We start from the raw sequence: 23304 nt of genomic DNA on the forward strand, positions 1-23304 counted from the left end.
GAAGAAGAGTGACCCAAGTGCTAACCGCTGCGGCCTTGATATTACATAGAATGCCTCTCAACGATGATGCCGGAGAAAAAGTTGCACGATTACACTCCCGCCAGGCACAATACGACCTCCAGATGGACCAGATCAAAGCGGCAGTTAAAACGCCGATGCCGCCGCGACGATTCAATACCTATGATGGAGTATCCGACAGCCCACATACGCCCCGTGGATCAGTCAGAGGGAGGGAGAGCGACGTCGATGGCCTCGGCCGGGCGGTAACGCCGATGAAACGTGTTCCGATATTAGCCAACTTTGAGGAATGGATGAAAATGGCAACGGATAATAAAATCAATGCCGCCAACTCCTGGAATTTTGCCCTTATTGACTATTTTCATGACATGTCACTGCTAAAGGAGGGTGACGGTGTGAATTTCCAAAAAGCAAGTTGTACACTGGACGGTTGTGTTAAGATTTATACTAGCAGAGTGGACAGTGTTGCAACAGAGACAGGGAAGCTACTCAGTGGATTGGCAGACAGTGGGAATAAGAAGAAACAGGGTCAGGGCGAAAGAGAAGATGGAGCTGAGAATGGGGACGAAGAAGATGAGGAAGAAGAGGGTGAAGAGGGCGAGGATGGAACCAGGAGAAAGACCCGAAAAAAGGTAAGCTATTCGATGTTGATACGTCCCCCCAACCATCTCAATACCCTGCCTAAAGAGTTATACTAATTACTTACCCTCTTATTTCTAGGCTCGATCTCATGAATCCACACTAGCACCATCTTTTGCTTCCCTGCAGCTAAAGAAGTTTGAGCTGGAATTCTCCGTGGACCCCCTATTTAAAAAAGCTTCTGCGGATTTCGATGAAGGTGGTGCGAAGGGGCTTCTTTTAAACCATCTCTCAATTGATGGCCAGGGAAGAATCGTTTTTGACAGTAGCGACGATGCCAATGCTAATACCATGGCTGATTCGGAGACCCAAAATAAAAGCAATGAGGAGACCCAGGGAGATGGACGAGAGGACAGTTTCAAGTCCCCATCTCCCAGGCCTGCAACTTCTGACTCCAGCGACGACTATTTAGACGTCGATATTCGTGGCTTAGCCGAGAGATTCTTCCCTAACCTTGATATATTATCTGACCATGATATCTGCCCCTCGTTAAAAGATTTTGATTTAGGCGACCCAAGCGGATCACTCGAAATCCCATTCTTACGAGCTCCTGAGGACTGGAGGCATGATAAGCAACAGTCAGAGCAGCCAGGTCTTGGTGATGCTTCCGGCATCGTATTAGATGATGATATTGCTATCGGCTTTGATGACGACGATGATGCAACAATCACAGGGTTTGATCTTGGAGGTGAAGCCGAATTCGGCCAAGGTGGTGAGGCATGGGCGCGAGATGCCGCCTTAGAGCCAATGCTAAAAGTGCATCGCATCAGCAATATCGGAGCTGGTGATAATAACGACACAACTATTGGCTTTGATAACGATACTACTGAGAACGACCCCTTCGCTCTATCCCTTTCACATGGGAATAGAGCACACGACCATGACAATATCCTAAGCTATTTCGACAATGCTCTACGCAAAGACTGGGCCGGTCCTGAGCACTGGAAGATTCGACGGATGAAAGATATTACCGCCACAACTACTGCCCCCAGACAGCGCAAGGAAAAGGAACCCTTTGAGATAAACTTCGCTGCTGATCTAGAACCTGCAATTGCCGAAATGATATACGCTACTTCAGGCTCTAACTCCGCTATTTCGCTACCAAAATCTCAGTGGAAGACTAAGGGGCGGAATTTATTGCCGGATGATAAACATTTCAATTCTAAGGAGCTGCTTCGTCTTTTCTTGAAACCTAAGGCCAAGATGGGCCTGCGTGGATTGAAGAGCAGCAATCGCTCCCGTCAACACGATGCATCTGGCCCTAATAACGGCGAAATGGATGAAGCCTTCTGGGCATCACAAAAGCAAAGCATGGACCAGGCAGCGAACGAAGAGAATGCTGCCCAAGGAACATACGACGCTAACTTCTTTGCCGATGATGACGGTCTTGCGTTCCCACACGGCCTGCCGATGGGTGATGATGACGAGGACGATAACATACCTTTTGCAGACGCTCGAGAGGCATTCTCTCCTCCGTTAGACTCGGATGCACAACCTTCGACAGCGTCTGGTGGTATGACCGGTCTTAACGCGCTGCTGAACAGCGTTGCTACCCCGGGTGGAGCTCTGTTAGGAGGATATGGCTCCCAGCTTGTCACACAAGGTGGCCGAAGGGTGCGTCCAGAATACGTCAATTATGCTCGCGTAGCGAAGAAGGTAGATGTACGTCGTCTGAAGGAAGTGATGTGGAGAGGTATGGGCGAGCGTCTGGTCGCTTCAATGTCTTTCAATTCCGCCTCTCCTTCAGCGGCGGTCACATCGACAACTGCCCCCGCTGATCCAGCTCCGGAACCGACTGCTGGGGAAACCCCGCCAAACGAGGAATCGGAAGATCTCAAGAACAGCCTTCGTTTTACTGATGTAATGAATGGCTTGAAGGAGTCCTATCCTGAACAAGCAATGCGTGATATCAGTACTTCCTATGGTTTCATTTGCCTTCTACATTTAGCCAATGAGCAGGGCCTTGTGCTAAAGAATAGAGGCAGTATGGATGATGACTGGGAGGGTAGGCTTGAAGAGATATATGTGACAAAAGACGTTGGTGCTGTTATAGAAGGGGATGCATAGTATTGGCAGAATGAGCGTATGAAATTTATTTACTCCTTGCATATATATATTTTCGGCCTACATGAGATGATTGTGCCTTCCTTTCCATCTGGAGTTTTGTTGTTATCAAGGGGCATCATGCAATGTTCTTATTTTACTTGGCGTGACACAAATTAACAGTGGCAATTTGATTAATGGCATTCATCAAAGGTCCATAGTACGATTCTGACGCTTCCTATCATTCTTGGTTTAACGCCTTATGTCTTTAAACATTGAAAAGGAGCATCTAAAACGGGTCCGTGATCAAGATTTCTTCGATATAAGGTAGATAGCTAAATAAACTTAACCACATGGACTTCAGCCGATAGTCAATACCAGGCCCAGATTCAAAGACAGTCAACATAATCTTCACAGAGTGTACACATAGGGCGTCATATGTATCCACTCTTTCCCCCTTTCACTCCTTCACATGCCTCGTTATAGGACATGCTCTGCCCAAAAGGTAACAAAAATTATTCGACTCCAAAATATCAGAAATAATAGAAACAAGATAGTAGTAGATCGCACAGCCCTCATTTTCTTGGAAGGGCCCAAGGGGTATTTCAAAGACAAGGAGAATTTAGGTAGTTGGGAGATTGATGGCAAGCAAAAGCAAACACGGACATTAGAGAGCGTGAAGAGAGAATTAAAGGCTAGGAGTCATGCATAAACAAAAGGAAGAGCAATGAAAGGGATAACAGATGATAAGTACAAGAACAGACGGTTTTCAGGCTGCTGCCTGTGATACATAACTGGGTCATCTTGACGAGTTGCGGGCGTGAGAAGCGTTGTCTGATGAAACCGCTACGCCAATACCAGGAGTATTCGGCAGTGTCATTCCCTGAGGAGCAAAGCTGGGGCTTCTGTAGGGTTCGGGGATTGGCACGGCACCATATGATTGTTCCCCAGGAGCAACAGCAACATGGTGGTTGACTCGTTCGGTACTGCCAGGCTCGAGAGCAGGGCTTTGTGTCTCAGCCCGAGGTGCGTTGTGGATACTATTGGATGACCTGGAAGGAGGAGGCTGGAGTTGGAACGGTTTGTTAGTTGTGGTGTTGACTGGAGTGGCATATTGGGGCTGGTAATATTCGGCCTGTCCGTTCTCGGCAGCCGAATACGGGTTTTGTTTCATTGCTGGGCTTCGGGCAAACCCAGGGGTATTTGGGGCGGTTTGCACACGGAGATTGGCGAGATACAGGTCAGACCTGGCCTTGTCACGGACGTTCATTGACTTGCGTAGTTTGCGCTTGGAGTAGAAGCGATAGAAGACAACAGCATAGATAGCAATCGTGATGGTATCAACGACGATTTCAATGATAATGCAAACAAGGGTCCAATCCTAAAATCAAATGTTAATATATGAATTCAGTTGCGGTGAGTAGTTCGGACGGCTGGTATTGCATACCTGCATGCGGCAAACGAGAGCATAGTCAACCAATTCTTTGAATAAAGTGGCTCGCTGATTGTCCTTACAAGACCATCCCCAAAGATCTTTACCATTACCACTGTCCTTGCTGTTCTGTAGAATACCAGCGGCTATAACCCACATTATGACAGTAAAGACGAAGAAGCCGCCGGCAAAAAGAGTGTAGTATACGTTTACTTTCTCTGCACGACGCTCTTTTCCACGGCAATTGTTCCAAAGCACGACAAGGGACAGGAACATGTTGATGGAGGTCAAAACTAGAATGAGGATCTGTGGCCAAGGGTTGGTATTTGGGTCCCAGGGTGTAAGTCCGTTTCTGCTCTCCAGGTGTCTGGTTGCGCGGAAAATAAGGAACGACTGGGCAAGCAGTGCTAAGACAATCAAACTGCAGGAGAAATTGACACCACGCAGCAAGATCTTCGAGAGGCGGACTCGTGTTTTAATTTTCTATAAAGCACATTAGAATATGTTCAATTAAAAGGTCGATAGGAGAGAACATACCAAATCCTTTGCGTTCTCTTCCTCTGCATCTTTTTCATGAATCTCGAGAATCTGCTCCTCTCTAAAAGTTGGGCTCAGCGGGTTCGCATTTCCAAACCGACCAGGAGTGCCGGGCACTTTCATGGCACTCTTGAGCGGTGAATTTGGTGCATTGGCTGAGGAACCGGGTGCATCTCTATCAGGCCGGTTATCAGATACATAGCCAAACCCTACATCGGATACTTTAGGCTGCTTGTTTGAGTCCGAAGAACCTGGTTTGGTTGGAGGGTCGGCAAAGGGAGACTCGGAAGGAGGGTCGCGGGTTGAGTTTTCCATTGTTGTCGACTGCGCAGCGAATCCAACCATTTGCTTGCGAGTCGGCTGTACTACGTCGACAGGAGTAACTGGATCTTGAGAGAACGAATATTCTGATCCCTCGGTGTGGTCGTTAGGATGTAATCTAGACATCCCAGAGATATGTAAAGAAGGGAGAAGAGACGAGTGTCGGCTGCTTAACAGGAGGGTTTCCTATTCAGCAGAAACAGCCCGAACGAGAGCTGATAATCTGGTGTCGTACAGGACGGGCCTACGCATTCGCCATGTTAGAAGAACCAAAGACAAAGGAAGACATGACAGCCTGCATAGATCGACGTACAGAACAAATGTGAACCTTTCAAAAGGGGGTGTCAGTGTGTCCTGGTCGATGTGGTCTTTGGCAAAGATGAAAGAGATGGCGCTTAGGGAGAGTTGCTCTCAAGTAGGCACGAAACCAGTCGCAGCCGTAGGATCAGTGTAGTTAGGTGAAAGAGCAAGAAGCACACAAGAGAGAATCGTGAAGGAGAAAGAGAAGATGGAAGAGAAAAAGCTGATGGGGGTGAGATATTGTATCCTTAGCGCCCATCGCAGCCAGGAACCCTGTGAGGGTGGGCAGTCTGGGCTATTTCAAGCAGCCAGTAGGCTCTCCACGTTAACCGCCCGCACTTGAGCAACGGGTATGTTTATGCCAGGGAGTCGAGGCGTGAACCTAATTATTGTGGACTCCAAGCTTGGGGGGTTGCGGCCGAGCAGCACCAGAGAGATGGCCTCTGTCTCTGTACGAAATGGAATACAATGTCGATCTGGGCATGGAAGGGGAGCAAAGTCACCCTTGTTGATTTGCAGAATTGGCCAGGCATGACAAAGAGAAAACGGAAATGCAAGCTGTGATCGTGATGGTCCAGGGATCCCTTGACTGGGTGGTGCGAAGAAGAGCGAGGAGTGGTGAGGCCGTGGTCCGTCCAACAGTCGGTTACAACGGAGAATGCGTTTTGTTTGGTCCGTTGCGAGCGGTCCTGGGCGGCCGCCCAGCGGTTACAGGGCCCATCCTGAGTGAGAGGCCGGGATGGCGGTCGAATGACAAGCCAGAGTCGACTACTGGGATGGCTGGTGTGATGCAGGGAGGATGCAGATGTGCTTGTGGTCGATGTGATGGGCCAGCAGCGCAGGTGATTTTCGCCGTGATGGATGCAAATTCCGTCACACGCTAAGACCAGTGCGGCTAGACCGACGGGATCTACCCAGCCAATCATCATGTCGAATTTTGCATTTAGGATCGCCCCGCCGGGCTACTATTGGCTGAGAGCACAACCCTAATTTAAGGGCGCTAAAAATAGTGGAGCACGGCCCCAGTTCTATAAATACTTCTAGAATACCTTTATCTACGGCTAAATTCTGTGTGAATGGAAGTATCTTGCAGGTACTGTTTCTCCTTCAGCCAAAAATAAACCACAGCATGAAGAAGGCAAGGCCCAATTACAGGCATCGCGGGACACTCCGCCACTGCACTGCTGAAGAAGTCTTCGTGCATGCATCGTTTCCTCCCTGCATATGTACTTACATGCAACTTCTCTTCAAGGTTCTTGCTCGTAATTAATTGAGTGAATTGGAATGTGATTGTCTGACTGCATCCTCGTTCTCCAGAATGTCGGGACTTGACCTCGAAATATAAAAGCAATCTGCTAAGTCTCCCTGTCAAGCCATGGATGCGCACCAATTAATCAATACATGAGCTGACAAGGCATAGCTCTTCCGGGGTAACAAGAGCAAATCCCGCTGACCAGGAATGATCACCCATCACGCTCGCTTGTAACTCGAAGGGAGGCCAACTAAGTATCGTTGATAAATGTTGGATACTGTCTGCTAACCAACGTCCAAGGGTAAGGCTAGTGATCTAAGAGCGAAAATTGCAGTCGGCCGCAGTCAACTACTTCCTGGATTATTGTTGCCAGCACGCGCGGGGAAACAAGTTCCAAACACCCGACTGTTCAAAGTGACTCGTGATGATTAACTGCATGGCATTGTTACGGAGTGTCCGTTTTCGCCCCATTCATTCAATTCACATGGCTAAGCCTGATGTAAGACTAGAATGCTGCGACTATTTCATCTGCACCTGCCTTGAACATGGTATAAGTGCAATATCTTTCATGAGTAAACGCATGGGCACTTGTCTCTTGATCCTGTATCATGATATACATGATGCGCCTTGAAGCCATAAATAGTCATTTAACATACAAGTTACCTAACTTGCCTATGGTAGAAAGACCTTGAGTGATCAGCCCTGATCTAGAAGGTTGTATGCAGCGGAGCGTTAGACAGTAATTAATCGGTAATTGGATGGACGTTCCGTTTGTCCTCGAGTCGGGTTCAAACACAAACACGTTCACTTAACTAGTGTATCGTTGATCATTTGTGCGTAGTCGACGGGCGCGGGAGTGTTTGTATCGTGTGGCGAAAGTGTAGGAACTACGGTGATTATTGTTTGATTGTTGTTTCGTCTATATATATCCTGACAATCAGCCAGATCATTCTTCAACTCCATGCGTGCAAACTTGCTGCTATAGCATATGACCAGTTAATCTATTCGCTGCCATGTTCACACTTACTGGCCTGCTCAGGGGTAAATGCCAGCATCATTCACGTTGTGCTTGATTCAACGTCAGATAATCTATAAAGAACGAGAGAGGCCAATTTAATAGCGTGTCTACAGCCCCCAAGCATAAGAAACTTATTGTTGTTTGCGAGCGTCTTAACTGACTAGTTATATTGGCCAAGTGTCTAGAGCGTGTATATAAAATCTGGCCGTTTGTCGCCCAGCATCTCGATGCCATACTCATCAAGTCCTTCGACCCAAGCATTTCGCTCCCCTCGAATCCTCTTCCCATTCTCAATTCTCAGGAGTATATGCTGCAACACACTTCCACCAAAAAGGAACACAATGAGGTACCCTAGTACGATACCATGCCCAGGGAAGAAGTTTGGGGCGTCTTGATGCCTATAGATGTTGGAAGATATCACACCATTGAGGTTTCCCCAGCCAATGATAAAACCAAGACTGACACCACGCTTATATACTCCTATACATCAATGTCAGGAGTAAGGTTATAGATACAACAGGATAAAAAGGAAACTTACCTTCAGTATTGTTACTGGCCCACGATATCGTATTTGGTATGCATGGATAGATACCCATCGCCCCGAGAAACGTCCCAGCATACCTTACCCCTGGGGACTTGGCTCCGAGAAGCATACTGAACCCAGCTATTCCAATGAGTGATACGCCAATATTGGATAACCCACGCATTTTTGTACGATCAGAGAATAGGCCGATTAATATGGTCAAAAGACACCCTGCAGCATATGGAGGAACTGAGAGTAATTGTGCCGTTGTTGATTTATACCCTAAAAAGATTAGCCGGGAGTTGTACAAAACGTTGGATTTCGAGGATATATACCCTAAGAAAAGGTCAGCGTGTGTCAATACCATGGCCGGGTAAACTCATAGATAAAGGGAGGTGAAAAGCTTACTAGTTCCTTGATAATGGTAGGGAGGAAGAGCGAAAAGGCATAGAGTGGCCCAACACATCCAGCGTATATGAAAGCAGAAACGTAAGTTTTCCAATCTCTTATACTAGCCCAGAAATATTCCATTTTGAAATCCTCATGTCCAGCACTGGCTTGCTTGTCCTTTGCAAGACGCAATAGGACTCGTTTCCGATCATCTTCAGATAAGAATGTTGCAGTGTCCGGGAAGTCTTGCACCATCCAAAATGATGCTATAGCAATGACGATTGTACCTAAGCCTTCCAAGATAAAGATCCAAGCCCAGCCTGCTTTGCCTCCAACTCCATTCATTTTTGCAATTGCAGCAGCAAGTAGGCCACCAAACGAGCCGGCCACCGCTGCCGCAGAGAAAAAGATAGCCATTCGAATGCCGAATTCGGTTCGTTTGTACCAGCAGGATAAAAAGTAGCCGACACCTGGGAAAAGTCCCGCTTCGGTGAATCCTAGGAACCATCTCGCGGCCATGAAACCTGAAAAGTTCTTAGTAAGGCCCATAGTGGTCATACAAATACCCTAGGGGCAATAATGGTTAGTGTCAATTAAAGAAGAGACCTTGTTAGCTCAACCATACCCAGACAACCATGATAACTGGAATAAAAAGACTAGGTTTTAATCTTTTCAATAAGATATTGGTCAACGGTTCAAAAATGGAATAAGAAACAAAGAATATGGTCAAAGCTGCCGCATATTGGCCATCTGAGAGGCGAAGATCCTTCAAGAGACCCTCAAGCTTTGCGTTTCCGACATTCGTTCGGTCTAGGAAGCTAACGAGATATCAATAAGTGCCTGGAGAATGATCAAGCTTTGTTTTTGACGAACCTGACAAGGTACAGCAACGAAAGCCAAGGGACTAATCTAAGGTCGAGCTTCCACAGAAGTGCTCTGTCCTATCGACTTCTCTTAGCAAGAGATACTATATGGGTCGTAACATAGACATCACATCTCTTACCAGCTTCTGTCTTTCTTCAGGGCTCAAATGAGCATCTGGGTCTTCAAGCTCTATCTTAGGAGATATGGTCTTGACTTGGTCGTCTAGGTGCTCAATAGAGCTTGGCTCCTCTATCTCATGTTTCTCCATAGTGGTTTCAAGTTCAAGGGCACCAAACAGTCAAAAAGTCCAGGAAGGAGGATTGCGGTGCGAGCGGTCCGGTATTTAAAGTCCTTCGCGTCCACTAACCAACCAATCCCCTGATCGCCTTCCTCATGAAGGATGAGGCGTGGGACGCGCACCGAACGCATTTAAGAGCTAGTACCCAGGACAGGGGTCAGGTACCCAAACAGGCTTCTCCAGAATTTTCGGCCTTGAGCGGGTTCAAGCGCTGGTCCGGAGCGAGATCGGGCGACTGCTTACGAGGACACGGATCTAGAAGCACTCCGTATTTCGGGAACGTTTAATTTAATCGGGAAAGGAAAGCGGGTAGTGTACATATCGCCTGCCAATTGCCGTGTTCTCTACGATATGGGATCGATGGACAGATGGACACATGACGTCTGCCACGATACCTTGGGGTAAGATAATTCTGAGATGAATTCAGCGGGGGATACCCCAGGAGCACATGTCCACAGACTCGGTTTCTTCAGCGTGGAGAAGCAGAGCCAGTAAGGGCGCTTCGATTGGCATTCCGGGTGGAAGGACAAATGGTTTGGAGAACCCTTTGTGGTCCACCTGGGGTTTGCCTCGTACCGTCGTTCTCCCTTCCCCCAGGTATGGACAAGCGCACGAATGAACCAGCTTAGTCAGCATTTAAAGTTGAATAAGCAAATATGCTTAAAACCTTGATGTAACCACAGAGAACGCTAGTCCGCATTAGGAGAGCTTGGCCCTTTTTTTCTTCATCTTCGACATTTGAACCACAAGAAGCAGAAGAAAGAGTGTCGTTGGATACAAAGCGTACGGATCTCAGAAGTTGGTGCTGGACCAGTCAATTGATTACACTGGCTAGGAATGCCCCTTTCGCGCTCCCTTTTCCTGTCTACATCTGGCTCTGCGGCAGCCCGTCACGTCCTTCGCCTGGCTAGCGGAAGTCAACCACCCCGCCTTGCAGTTGGCCAGGAAGCTGCATCATCTCCTTTCATTCGAGCATATTCCTCCGCCCCGCCTCCTCCTCCTCCAAACCGCAACCGAAATAACTCAGAGATCAAGGTTCTCCCCATACTTGCTATCCTCGCAGTTGGAAGCGGCGTATACGCTTTTCTGATCAAGTCTCGCACGCCCAAGGATGTCAAACCTGGCAAGTGAGATGCCAAAGTCTGGCACTCCTGCTGAAGCCAAGTTATCGGCCGAACTCACGCCACCTCTCACATCGACCAACACCTCTCCTCGTTTCTCTACCGATGAAGTGACCGTTATCTTTGTGCTTGGAGGCCCGGGTAGTGGGAAAGGAACGCAATCTGCCAAGCTCGTCAAGGACTATGGTTTTTCCCATCTCTCCGCGGGTGATTTGCTTAGGGCCGAGCAGGACCGTGAAGGAAGTCAGTACGGTGATTTGATTCGACATAACATTCGCGAAGGAATCATCGTGCCAATGGAAATCACCGTTACCCTCCTTTCCAACGCCATGGCTGCCATTCTCGAGGAGAAGAAAAAGAAGGGCGAGAACAGCGGAGAACAGACATCACGGTTTCTCATTGACGGATTCCCACGCAAAATGGATCAAGCTATATATTTCGAGGAAACCGTGTGTCCCTCGGCAGGGACTCTTTTCCTGTCCTGCCCGGAAGACGTGATGTTGGACCGTCTCCTAAAGCGCGGAGAGACCAGCGGCCGTGACGATGATAATATCGAGTCAATTAAGAAGCGATTCCGTGTCTTTGAGGAGACCAGCATGCCTGTTGTCAACTATTACGAGAAGATGGGCAAGGTCATGAGTGTTTCTGCAGTTGGTACCGAGACTGAGGTTACTGCTCGCATTCACAAGGAGATAGAGAGCCGTGGCATCGTGCAGCCAAAGGGTAACTAATGAGAACATGGAAAAAGCAACCCAAAAATTTGTCATTTAGCAAAGCGGGCGGTGTGGATTTTCTCCCCTCCATTTTTATTCTAGACATAAATACTCCTTTTAATAGACATTATCATCAAATCAAGCGGCATGTACCTTCGATTGGATATACAGATTGTTTACACCAGACCGGTCGCAGAGTTTACGAGGGAGTGTCAAACCCCTTCCAGGGTGCCGGACGTCATCTTAAACCCCAGAAGATTGAGATGCCCATATATAGCCCAACACCCATGCTACGTCCACCATAAACAAATAAACCAACATCGATAAGAATAGGTCTGATTGAAACCACCCATCTAAAGAAGAAACTCCGCAAGTATCCATATTTTGATTGGTATGATATGCGTTAAAAAAAAAGGTCCTGGAGAACGAGGATATGCATCAGATGGTTTCCGATTGAAGTTCTCTTCGCACGCCCGTGCCCATACACATCCAACGTCCGTCCATCCCCATTTCATCTCCCCTCAACTCGAACCAACCACCCCATTCCATTCGTCCTGTAAGCCATGAAGTTTGGTTTGCGTGGGTGGCGCGCAATCCGATTTCGAAGTAAGGTAGATCAGGAATGTCGAATTATGTATTTTAGAAACCGAACAGAGCGAAGGTGGCAGGAACGAAGACACATCAGCTTGGTCGAGTCGTTTACCGGTACTATTGGAGAACATGAGTGTTTTGTTCATGGCTTTGCCGCGAGTGATTGATATGTCGTACCTTGATGAAACCGATATCTTTGGACTTCTCACGGAAGCACTGACGGCAGATCATGAGGCCGTACTTGCGGATGATACCAGCCTGATGAGCGCAAGCGCGGCTGCAGACAGAAAAAGGGTCCCCGTTAGCAATATATTCTATATCCAACCAACTTCCATCCAAACATGTATCCTGGCAGTTCGATATCGCGATGCATGGGTTTTAGGAGCGTACCATTGACGGCTGCCCTTGCCGTAGTTTCGTGGGCGGCTGTAGAAGACGGATTCGTGGGTCATATTGACGGTGAGTTGGTGATTCCGTGTAGGTCGAAACGGCGTGAGTTCAAGGCGCTGCGATGGAGGTCTCTTTCTTCTGTGCGCTTTTTGGCAACATCGAATTTTTGGCGATCTCGCAGAGCAGCGATTAGCGAGACTACACCTGAAACGGTTTAGTGAATCATGTGATATTGAATTATTATGTAATATAAAAAAACTCAGGGTTTAGCCCTAATTGCTTACTAATCTATCAGTGATAGTGATCTTGATCTAGATAGAGATTTGATAGCTTGGTCGACCTATATTAGAGGTTGACTACAATCCAAAATTGACTGATTCTTCTTTTATATTTTTCCCATCCTCATTTCTCATACTCATTTGTGCTCATGCTCATGCTCAACATTATAAAAACAGCGAGCTTGATCTATTAAATTCCTTTCCACGATCACGGGGGATGAAAGCAAAAAAGAAGCATAGAAGTCAAGGGAAGATCAAACCACGGGTGAAGTGATTTGGTTAGAAAACTGCGGGAAGGGAAGAAGAAGTGATTAAAAGCAAGCACGAAAAACGCCCAGTACATTCAAATCTTTGTAGGAAAGTAAACAAAAGGGGGAAGGTAGAAAGGGAAAAGGAGCGCTTTAGTCACCACCGGCAACCAACTCCATATCCCTAGCTTGATGTTGATGTGATTGGTGGCCACCTCTCCTTCGCTCGCCGCCTCCTCTTCCTCCTCCAAATGAGAATCGATCAGCTTCAGCGGATCCCTGGGCGGGAGCAGCTGCAGCAGAGGCAGCTTCCTTGAACTTCTCCTTTTCGGAGCGGATGACTTCGAGGACGTTCAACAGACTCTGCTTCCATACCATGAGACGACCTTGGACTTCACCCCACTGTCGCTCGCCGAAGACACGGTACGTAGCACGGTGAACAAGGAATTCACCTTTGAGTTGGGAGAGTTTTCCCTCAACAAGACCGGCGCGGATGGTATCGATAACCCACTTCTCTACATCCTCTCGCTCGATGCGGAGAGCAGCAGCAATGTCGTTGTAGGGCAGAGAGCGAGAGGGAGCCTTTGCAGCAAGACTGGCAAGGGTGAGCAGACGCATTTTGGTCTGTAGGATAGTTTCCACTGATGGTGGTTCGCTTGAAGCAGAGGATGTAGTTGTGGCGGGGGAGATGGTCTTGACCGAAGCCAGGGCAGAAATAGAGGAGATGGGGTTCTCTTTAACGAAATCCTCATAAGCATCGAGATCGTCGGTAGAAAAGAGTTCCAGAAGCTCGAAAAGGGAAGCATCGGTGGATCGAAGGTTTTGGACGGCATCGCTGGAAGTTAGAGGGGTGAAGTCGAAGACGAATGGGAGGGAGAGAGCAGTGGTAAGAGATCGGACGGCCATTTCGCGAGCTTGAGTGGAGGCAGCTTCAGCGGGTGGTATGGCGTGTAGTGCCTGGATGAGATGGTGGTATGAAAGCTCGGCATCACCGGCAGCCCTGGCGGCATCTGAGATGGACATGTGCAGCTTCTGGGTCTCTTCTTCGTCAAGGTCCCAGGACTCGATCCAGCCGGGCAATTGGTTAGAAAGCTGAGTCTTTAGGGCCTCAAAGGCGAGTGCGGAAGAGGTGCTGCGGATAACGGCCATGATGGCAAGGAATACATGGTATCTGCTGGAGTCATCTGCGTCCAGGGTATTGAAAATGGTTGCCAGGATGGACAAGGCGATGGAAGGTCCATGCAGCGGTGAAGATGGCATTGGTTTGGCCAGGAATGCGCAGATCTTGGGCAAGAACATGTCTACCGAGCTTGATTGACGGACCAGGTAGACCAGCAGGTTGTATGCAGCGGTGATTTCTACCCCCAGTCAGCATTCTTGAATGTCCTCCTTTCAAGCAGGAAAGGAAACATTGAAAAGAAGTTAACCCATCATACCTTTCTCAGGAGCACCATTTAGCACCGGAGCGGCAAGCACCAATTTCTTCAGCACTTCGGTCCTCTCATTCTGAATCTCTTTTGTCTGTTCCTCTGTCAACTCCTCCTCACTCTGCTCCTTTTCCCTCAGTTTTTCGAGCAGCTGCGCAATCTCAGCATGCACAGACGTCACCTCAGCACTTGGGGTCGCCGAAGCAGCGGAGACATTCTTGCGAATCGTATCAATGTAGCGGGCGAGTTCGTCAGCGAGTTCATCGAACGAACCCTCGATCAGGAGGGTATTGGTCGCCATCCTTGGTATCTTTCGTGCTCTTTTTCCCTTTCGAAATTTCCCTTCTCCGTTCACGTTCCGTCTTGTCCGTTCCCTCGACTATCCAGATATGCGCAGTCTCAGTGTCCTTCGCCGGTGTCAACGTCGAGCGCGAGGGTGTTTTGTCCTGCTGGTCCGGCTGGTGGGATATTTTTTTTAACGACTTTCGATGTTCGATAAACTTTCTACGCACTTTTTTTCTTGTGTGGAAGTCTTGGCAGGCTTTCATGTAACTAGGATGATGACTAAGAATCCCTACTTGTGCTGCCTTAGCTAAGCTCTCTTCCAACAAAATCGCATTGATGGTTTAGTGGTAAAATCCGTCGTTGCCATCGACGGGCCCCGGGTTCGATTCCCGGTCGATGCACTTTTCTTTTTTCTTTTCCCTTTTTTTTTTTTTGGCTTTACTTTTGATATTTGTTTTTTGCACCCCCTTTTAGGCTTTGCAGTTTGGCTCTAACGGTGGAATATAATAACTGGGATAGACATCGGTATCATTCGCATTCACACGTAGGTACATCATCGTGGCAGAGTTGCCTGCTCGACGCTGGAGAACAAGAAAAAAACAGACAGGGAAAATAGCAAGAAAGCAGAGTGGAGAAGAGGAGTTCCGACTAGCAGCGACCCTGGAGGTTCGGCGCGAAATGAAGCTGTCGATCAGCAAGGGTGTGCCAACCATGCCAATAATCAGTCGAATCGCCGAAAGTTCCTGCAAGAACCGCATGCTGCCCAAAACTGCTCATCTCCGACATGCAAAACAGCCCATTACTCAGACCAGGGGGGTTCGTTGGTGGTGTAGTAAACATAAGAAACATGGGAATAATAAAAAAAAGGGGAGGGGAATAATTAATCTGGTTTCAGGATATCTACCACCCATCGCTCTCTAGAGCAGGATACCAAAGACGCCCAAGACAACGGTAGCGAAGATGCCAAGGGAGTAGTCCTTAGCAGCCATGATGGCAGCAGCATTGGTGTGAGTGGGTGCAGGTCCAGTGGTGGTAGCAGATGGAGAACTGCCGGTAGAGGAGGCGGTGGGCTCGCTGCTGGCCGAGGTAGTAGAAGAGTCACCGGGAGGAGTAGCGTCCAGCTTGCCGCACTTCTCCTGGTTGTCCTTGCAGACCTGCTGGCCATCAGCGTCGTCGGGGTGAGCCTTGATGCACTGGCTGAAGGTGGCCTGGCAGATGAACCAAGGAAGAGAGTTCTTGTACTGGTCAATCTGGGGGACGGTGCCGTTCTGGCACTGGCAGGAGAACTCGAGAGTGCTCTGTACGTTTCGTCAGCAACTTGCATACGACTCTGGAATAGAAATAAAGAAACAGCAGAGAGTAGAGCTTTACCGGGTCGCATCTGTTGATCAAGTAGGAGCCGCAGACGTCATTACAGGTGTTGGCTTCGGCCTCGCACCAGTTGGCTATAGACAATATCAGTATACAGGTCAATTGAGCAGCCAGTCCGGCTGGGACGAGTGGTCAGAGCAACGCACCCTTCTCTTCGGGAGAAATAGCTCCGGCGTTGAAGTCTGGAGGAACAGTGTAGTTCGAGCCGAGCGCAGTCACAGTGGACGCGAGAACGGGGAGGACGACGAGAGAAGAGAACAACATCGTGGCTGCTGTTGTAAACTGTCCGTAGCTGTGGTGAAGGCTCCTGTCGAGAGAGAAAGAGAGAGAGAGAGAGAGAGTCAGCGTCGAGCCAGCAGCCAGCGCGTCTACTTGCTTGCCATCAACTTACCAGAGAAGATCGGTCGAGAAGAACAGACGAAGCCGTAGAGGAAGACGGAGAGTTGATGGAGAGAAGATGGAAGTGAAGCTGGTGAGGACGAAGAAAATAAACAAGCAAGCAGGGAGGAGGAAGGAAAAAAAATGAAAAAAACAAGAAGCAAGAAGAGGATCGCAGACTGCCTAAACAGGAAAAGCGCCCGTGACTTTTGTCGCCCGCGAATTTTATACAGAGACCCGAGTCCCTTTTGCTTCTTCTGCTTGTCTCTGCTTCTCCGCTATCTATCTACATACTACTTCCTTAGCTAGCTGCTTGACTAGCTAGCCGCCCGCCCAAGATGTAATCTCCTCCGCCGAAACCTGATACTCAACATCAAACACGGACTATTTATTCCAATTAGCAGCAGGGCTAGCGCTCTGGCGGGGGGGGAATAGTGTCTGCGAAACAGCCGTGGCCTCCCGCGCTGCAAAAGGGGGTTCACCAAATGTGCACAGGATGGGGTCTGGTTTTACAACGGACTGGCTCTGTGCCTCATTTGTTCCAGGGAGCACACGGCATGGCCAGTCGCTGTGCTCGATGGCTGGTTCATGGCTGCTTGCTCGAGCCAGATCAGACGGGAACAGCGGCTATTTCTGACGGTGAGCGAGACACAAGAGCTGTTTTGTTGGGTAGAACCTGATCCAGCTTGCTTTTTTTCATAGATCTACACACAGACAAGAGTGCTGGAGGAGCTCTATCGCCCTGGAAACGAAGCATAGAGCTGCTGTGTGCGCCAAGATGGGGCCGGTTGCCCGAAGATCAAGCTTGAATTAACCATGGCGGCTGACGGCCCTCCTCTGGCGGGAGAATGCGGGTTAGCGAGAGCGAAAAGCGACGATAAAGCGGAGGGCGTGTCCGAGTGGTCCTCTAGGACTATAAAATGGGATATTAATCTGTCTATACTACGGAGTACGGGGGTGCGCTGTTCTGTCTCCTTTCACCCGGTGGTGACACTGAGCGAACTACCGAGCTTCCAGGGTGGATGTAGCCTGGAGTCTGGACATGACTATTGACAGGCCACCGTATACAGAGCATTGGAACAGCATCGCTGGTGAACTGGCTAATTTTACAGAGTATTGGGTGTATATATTCCAGCTAGCCGAGGTGAGAAGAGTAACTACCGGCTAGACATCGCGAGTCTTCAACATTTGTTTACTGCCAAGACGTCTGTCCCTGGCCTCGGTTCTAACTAGCTGCATCGCCCTTCCGGCTGCTCGGACGTCGACATTCAACTTCACCCACGACATATCCAACCACGGCTGCTCCGTCTAAGACAACCCAACAAGCTAGTTAGTCGACTAAAGACTCGGGAGACAGAGCCCAGCATGACTGCTCCAAAACCATACACCGTGCCAGACGCCACAAAGGCAGCCTTCCAAGCCAATAACTGGACGAGCACGCTCCTCAAAAACAACGCCTACCAGCCCATCGAAACCTACTGCCGCAAGCCAAAGCCTCAGACGGGAGAAGACGCCTTTATTGCAACCATAATAAACACACCAACTACAATTCCGCATCTCCTCACCCTCCAGCGGAAACCAGGCCAACTCGCCAAAGTCCCGTCCGGCGCTCCCTCGCTCCCTGCCCCACCAGACCAATGGCCAAAGATCCCTTCAAACCAGCCAGCAGATGTGGTCAACTTGCTCTATTTTGGCGAACGGGACCTTAACGGCCACCCGGGGGTCGTTCATGGCGGTATCATTTCTACACTACTCGACGAACTGATGGCCATCAGTGTAGCTGCACATATACCCGATTTCGACTTTGCCGATACTAGCAAATTCGGTCAGCTGTTTACCATGCAACTGGATGTACGGTTTAAGAGACCGGTGAGGACTGGTGCTCATGCTGTGCTGCGAACGTGGTGTATTGGCAACGAGGGCCGGAAGTGGTGGGTTAGAGCTCAGCTAGTACAGGAAGAAAATCCCATAAAACCCAATGGCGAGAAGGTTGAGTGGGTAAAGAAGAAGTATGTCTGTGCTGATGCAGTGGGGTTCTTCATCCTGGTGAAGGACTCGAAGCTTTGATATAGCTGTAACGGGTGTCTAGATCCACAGTAGGAAAAGGTATGTCTGCTACGTAGCCAGCGCTGTATATACATCTATGTCGTTTTGCGTCTAAATCACATCTATATATCTACAATTATTCAAAACGAACGTCATATCATCATATCTTGCTCTCACCGTTGGGCTTTCCGCTGCCCTTTCTCGCACTCAGGTTTCTCTCTGCTCCAATAACCAATGCAACATGATTGCTCAAAGCAACAACCTCACCTTTCTCGTCCATGATAATAACATCCAAATCCATCCTGCCGTTATGTAGCTTCTTCGTCTGAACCCGTGAATAAAGCCACTCTGCCCCTTCAGCAGGCAGTTTCTTCTTGACATCCAAATTTAACAGGATAGTCGGGTACCAGAACTTGCCCTTGGGAGTTAGCTTGCCATCTTTACCAACAGCATACTTCTCCTTCTCCTTCTCCTCTTTCGACCTCTTATCCCACGGCTTATCGTCAAACGATTCAAGCATCATAGGGAACATATCGGCTAGAAACCCTAGTGTTTCATCTGTCCATCTCTCCACCTTTCCATAAGGTGCGAATCGAGCCCATTGTTCAACAAACCCACGGGAAACCATGGCAGACGTAGAAGGTGCGTAAAATTCAACATGTCGACTGGCCTTCCGCATAGAACCAAAGGCCACTTTGAACCCATTCCATTCGCCGCTCCGGCCAGTGCTGGCGAGCTGCTTGAGGTCCACCGCGGGCGCAGGAGGAGTCAATGCGAAGGCTCTCTCTATGCTCGGCCCTTCTTCACTAGCTATATGTGATACGGTGATGTATCCGGCTACTTCTTCGCGACGGTTCCCATCCGGATCCTGCTGGCTGAGTGTGATATGTAGCGTTGACGTACGCGAGCCCAACTTCGTGTCGACGACGGTGAACAGGGCAGAACCGATATTTGTCCGGCGTATAAAGGTGAGGTATACTGTTATGGGATCCGGTGCGCTTTTGTGGTATGTTGGATGGGTGGTTTTCATATGCTTGCGGGCCACGGCGTAAAAGATGGAGGTCACATAACCGCCATGAGGAACTATTGCGTTCTAGTTAATACAAAAGTAATCCATGCGGCATAACCCAGAGCTCTGTGACAGATACATACCAGTCCCGATGCACCATTCCGTGCGGAGGTTCGCAGAGTACGTATGGGATGACAGGGGAGTTATCGCGATGGCTTCCGCGAAGCTCGCTGCGGGCTGCGCTTGTGTTGTCGCCATTTTTTGTCTAGCAATCGACGCCGAGTCTTCCTTTCAAAACGACAGCCTAATGAACATAAAAGGGAACTAGATATGAACTCGGCTCGTTATGAAGAAGAAATAAATTGAGACGAGAAACCTGACACTGCCGGAAGTTAGCTCGAGGGCTCGTAAAGCGACTTTTGGTTGCGCCGAGATGCCTCGGCTATTTCGTTGGTTCAATAACTACACTCAGTTGCACCATAGTTATTGTCACGCAGGAGCTGATGGTGTGGTGATTCATTAGAGAGTGTTCATATTGTATTTAACTACACGCAACGAAGCAATAAAAGTAGTGAAGCTTAATGTTGTTGATATATAATTAATAGCGGAAACTTTTACTACGTATGCATTTAGAGGATCAGGAGGAAATTCCCGCGGCCGGGAGATTTAAATCGTTTGAATATTGCTTGAGGTAAAATCAACTGACAGGCCCACAGTCCGATATTGAAGACGAGACTATGCACAAGCCATATAGAAAGTGCTCGGTGAAGAACATCGTATGTATCAAGTAGGAGTGTAATATAGTATATAGGGTAAAGTGTGTAACAAATTCCAACGCCTATTTTATGAACTGGGGAACAGCAAGGCCCAATGCATAGCGCCAACACTTGCCTGAATCCCAGTCCTGCCAGAAACTAGCTGGTCGCCGTAAGAAACCAGCTTATTCAAACTGCAGCTATATCGTGTTCTAGCAGGCTATTCCGAGCCGGTTTTATTCCTCAACAGCCTTGCCTTTTAGACTGAAATATAGGCAACCACGGCATGTAAAGGAAAATTTATATATTCTCAAAGGGCTCGTTAAAACGTTGGATGGGGAGTGCAGTATGTGATCTTTCTATTAAATGAAAGATTTACTTGTAGAGTTACTCCCAGGAACGAAGGTCGATAACAGATGGTATATCACTATTCGCCTTTGCAGCAGTACGGCGAATGCGATAGGGGTTGATCGAAAATCGATAAACCAGTATAAGAGAGGAAGCCAATCCTATGACTTAGTCTAAGAGCCCCATGGCCCTCTCTATACTGATTTGCTAGGTCTACACCGTTCATTTGATGGTTGTAGTAATCGACCAAGGCAGTATCTCCGTCTCGTTCCAGTCTCGTTTCCAGGGGCGTTCCGAGTCATTGAAACATTGGCTGATGTCTCACGGAGTCATAGTCGTGGTTTGGTAACGAGCTTTTTTAAGCTGCCAGACGGCGGCGAGCTAAAACAACATTCGTATTTTCTTGCCAAAGGAGCTCGAGTACGTCACTTGAAGGCTGTGCGTATATATTGTTACGCTCCGAACCTGGCGTTCCGCTCAGCATCGAATGTCCGGCTGAGCCTTCCGAAGCATGCTGTGATATCGTAGGGCTCAGCAAAGTGTGGTGCCTGGCTTCTACTCGTGATCAATATTGACGATTCATAGTTTTCAGAGAAACGTCTCGAGATCTATCAGGCTGATATGGAAGTTTGGCGAGTTGAATTGTCGGCGGGTGGGTTGTAGGCTAGGCATAACCCCATGACAAGTCAGGGTTGCCCGTGTCAATGCCGTAGTACCAGCACCCTGCCGTCAGCTTCACTAACTATCAGACAGGCTCGCTGATTGTGACCCTTGCAGTAGCAGCAGTTGTATATAAGAGAGCTTAATCGCCCTCATCGTAGATCGGTAACCGTTCTTGCCTCCTCGTCAGCCTATCCGGCCGGTAGTTCTGGCGGTGGTTGCTACCGAAACCACCAAAGCGTCGAATCAAAGGTATTCCAGAACGCCATCTGCATCCAGGCCCGATTGAAAAAGTCGAGGGCTCAATAAGGTCGTAGGTTTCCTTATCAAGGCTTTCCGATTGGGTGTCCTCTGGAGAGGCACGAGTTCTGCTCAACTCTGTTAGGCCATAGAGCCATCAATCAGCATTCTGTCTAATTAATGTAACCGTCTTCGATGGGTCATCGGACGCAATGTGTGTTCAAGGGATATGTACCATAAGATTTCGTTCAACTGCTACAAGAGGTCTTGACTCTGTGAGCTGTCGTCTTTTGTATCTGATGTTAGGCATTGCGAAATGGTGAATATGCGAGTAGGTTAACTCATGCAGTATTCTGTATGGTATTGTGAACCTCCCAAAAGGACATTCTGAGCTGTGATGTCTTTGTTTTGGTTTGTTGAGGGAGTAATTTCTCAACGAGGTCCACAGGTGGCATGATGTTCGAAATTTGATTATGTCAGCGGCCGTTAAATTAAGCTACTATGGTTCCTCGGGAAGCTCGCTTGGCATACGTCACTCCGTACTTTGAGGATATTCACGTACCTATTGAAGCAGTGATCATTCACTGGTAAGGAATATTTTATAATCAGCCGCGAGAATCAATTGTTATTCTCTTTTACTTTCTTCTTCCTACCCCCCTCGACTATACGGAAAAATACTATATACAAATTTAGGGGTTATCAATATTGCTACATATTTACCCCTATTCGAAAACAGTCTCTAGACTCCTAAGAGGATACAGAGCTAGCTAGTCTCTTAAGCTTGGCTTCTATTAATAAAGTATCCGGATGAAGATTAAGATACCAAGCACTTCTACGAAGGTAATGTAACCTTCTTGTTCAGCTTATGTGGTGATTATCATGCTCAAATCTCTAGTCAGGAAATCAACTAGTTATAATTCCTTTTCTCTCACTTTCGATATACAGACAATGTCAATATCCATACATAAATACACTAATCACGGGTTAATCAGAAGATATCGACTATAGCATATCGCTTGAGAAGTTCCCTCTGACTGTATTGTACCATGACCTAATGGACAGACTAGCGCCTGTCCTCGGTATCCAAACTCTACCGCGACAAGGGTTTAAAGACAGAAAAGAGGAACGTTACAGAGGCAGTTTGTGTTTAACTAGATGGTTAATAATACTTAGCACTATCATAAAGGACATCCTACAGATGGCTGGATAACTATCAGAGGGATTAGGGCCCCAGGCTAACGGAATAATACGTGGCTGTATCCTCAACAATATTGTTACACCGGATTTGATTATTGGTTGATTCTAGATTTTAGATTTCAGTCAACCAGGGAGTGACCCGGCAATCGCCACTTTTCACCAAGTTCATCGATTTCAGCAACATAAATGACTGTTACTACTGCGGAGAATTAGCAGTAGTAACACTATGACCAGGCGTCATTCCGTTTTTACCTGTCTCGATTCCAAAGATGGGTAACTTAACAAAGCCAGACGATGCGGTTCCAGCACGCCTGTTGCGAGGCAGCGTACCGCCGTCGCCCCAAGTACCTAGCCCACAAAGGCTGTTTACTGGTATACGGAGTGCGATTCTAGAGTCTCAAGAGCATAAGGATCTAATATTTGAGAACATCCCTCCTGAAACTGGAGCTTTGGTAATTGATACTCTGGGCGAAGACCCCGACGTTGAAAACTCATGTCCTCGGTATGCCTCTCCAGCGTTGTTTAGAATGATCATTTAATTAATTTGCGTGTTAGGCTCAGTTACAATTCTTTCACTCTAACAATTAATATCACAATTATGCCAACCTTTGT

At 48.1% G+C, this 23304-nt stretch overlaps 8 protein-coding genes and 1 non-coding gene across 9 annotated transcripts; 4 read left to right on the forward strand and 5 right to left on the reverse strand.

The window, feature by feature from the left end:
• Positions 1–50: 50 nt before the first annotated feature.
• Positions 51–2724, forward strand: ARB_00906 (uncharacterized protein; the record flags this gene model as incomplete). Its single annotated transcript, XM_003012610.1, has 2 exons — positions 51–650; positions 739–2724. The coding sequence occupies 2 exons, from the start codon at positions 51–53 to the stop codon at positions 2722–2724; spliced, it is 2586 nt and encodes an 861-aa protein (XP_003012656.1).
• Positions 2725–3499: 775 nt separating this feature from the next.
• ARB_00907 (uncharacterized protein) lies at positions 3500–5116 on the reverse strand (the record flags this gene model as incomplete). Its single annotated transcript, XM_003012611.1, has 3 exons — positions 3500–4081; positions 4148–4615; positions 4670–5116. 3 exons carry the CDS (start codon positions 5114–5116, stop codon positions 3500–3502), a joined length of 1497 nt encoding a protein of 498 aa, XP_003012657.1.
• Positions 5117–8440: 3324 nt separating this feature from the next.
• ARB_00908 (MFS transporter, putative) lies at positions 8441–9605 on the reverse strand (the record flags this gene model as incomplete). Its single annotated transcript, XM_003012612.1, has 4 exons — positions 8441–9040; positions 9099–9291; positions 9347–9414; positions 9477–9605. 4 exons carry the CDS (start codon positions 9603–9605, stop codon positions 8441–8443), a joined length of 990 nt encoding a protein of 329 aa, XP_003012658.1.
• Positions 9606–10472: 867 nt separating this feature from the next.
• ARB_00909 (uncharacterized protein) lies at positions 10473–11487 on the forward strand (the record flags this gene model as incomplete). The annotated part of the gene is made up of 2 exons (XM_003012613.1): positions 10473–10762; positions 10902–11487. The coding sequence occupies 2 exons, from the start codon at positions 10473–10475 to the stop codon at positions 11485–11487; spliced, it is 876 nt and encodes a 291-aa protein (XP_003012659.1).
• Positions 11488–13129: 1642 nt separating this feature from the next.
• Positions 13130–14704, reverse strand: ARB_00910 (uncharacterized protein; the record flags this gene model as incomplete). The annotated part of the gene is made up of 2 exons (XM_003012614.1): positions 13130–14334; positions 14413–14704. 2 exons carry the CDS (start codon positions 14702–14704, stop codon positions 13130–13132), a joined length of 1497 nt encoding a protein of 498 aa, XP_003012660.1.
• A 314-nt stretch (positions 14705–15018) lies between these two features.
• ARB_00911 lies at positions 15019–15089 on the forward strand. Its single transcript has one exon. It is a non-coding gene; the product is annotated as a tRNA-Gly (tRNA).
• A 516-nt stretch (positions 15090–15605) lies between these two features.
• ARB_00912 (uncharacterized protein) lies at positions 15606–17194 on the reverse strand (the record flags this gene model as incomplete). Its single annotated transcript, XM_003012615.1, has 6 exons — positions 15606–15986; positions 16015–16133; positions 16206–16427; positions 16451–16715; positions 16885–17064; positions 17150–17194. 6 exons carry the CDS (start codon positions 17192–17194, stop codon positions 15606–15608), a joined length of 1212 nt encoding a protein of 403 aa, XP_003012661.1.
• A 285-nt stretch (positions 17195–17479) lies between these two features.
• ARB_00913 (thioesterase family protein) lies at positions 17480–18504 on the forward strand (the record flags this gene model as incomplete). Its single annotated transcript, XM_003012616.1, has 2 exons — positions 17480–17581; positions 17671–18504. 2 exons carry the CDS (start codon positions 17480–17482, stop codon positions 18502–18504), a joined length of 936 nt encoding a protein of 311 aa, XP_003012662.1.
• A 139-nt stretch (positions 18505–18643) lies between these two features.
• On the reverse strand, positions 18644–19750 carry ARB_00914 (uncharacterized protein; the record flags this gene model as incomplete). The annotated part of the gene is made up of 2 exons (XM_003012617.1): positions 18644–19566; positions 19636–19750. 2 exons carry the CDS (start codon positions 19748–19750, stop codon positions 18644–18646), a joined length of 1038 nt encoding a protein of 345 aa, XP_003012663.1.
• Between the last annotated feature and the right edge of the window lie 3554 nt (positions 19751–23304).

This window comes from Trichophyton benhamiae (assembly GCF_000151125.1).
Source record: "Trichophyton benhamiae CBS 112371 chromosome Unknown contig02295.1, whole genome shotgun sequence".
Taxonomy (NCBI): domain Eukaryota; kingdom Fungi; phylum Ascomycota; class Eurotiomycetes; order Onygenales; family Arthrodermataceae; genus Trichophyton; species Trichophyton benhamiae.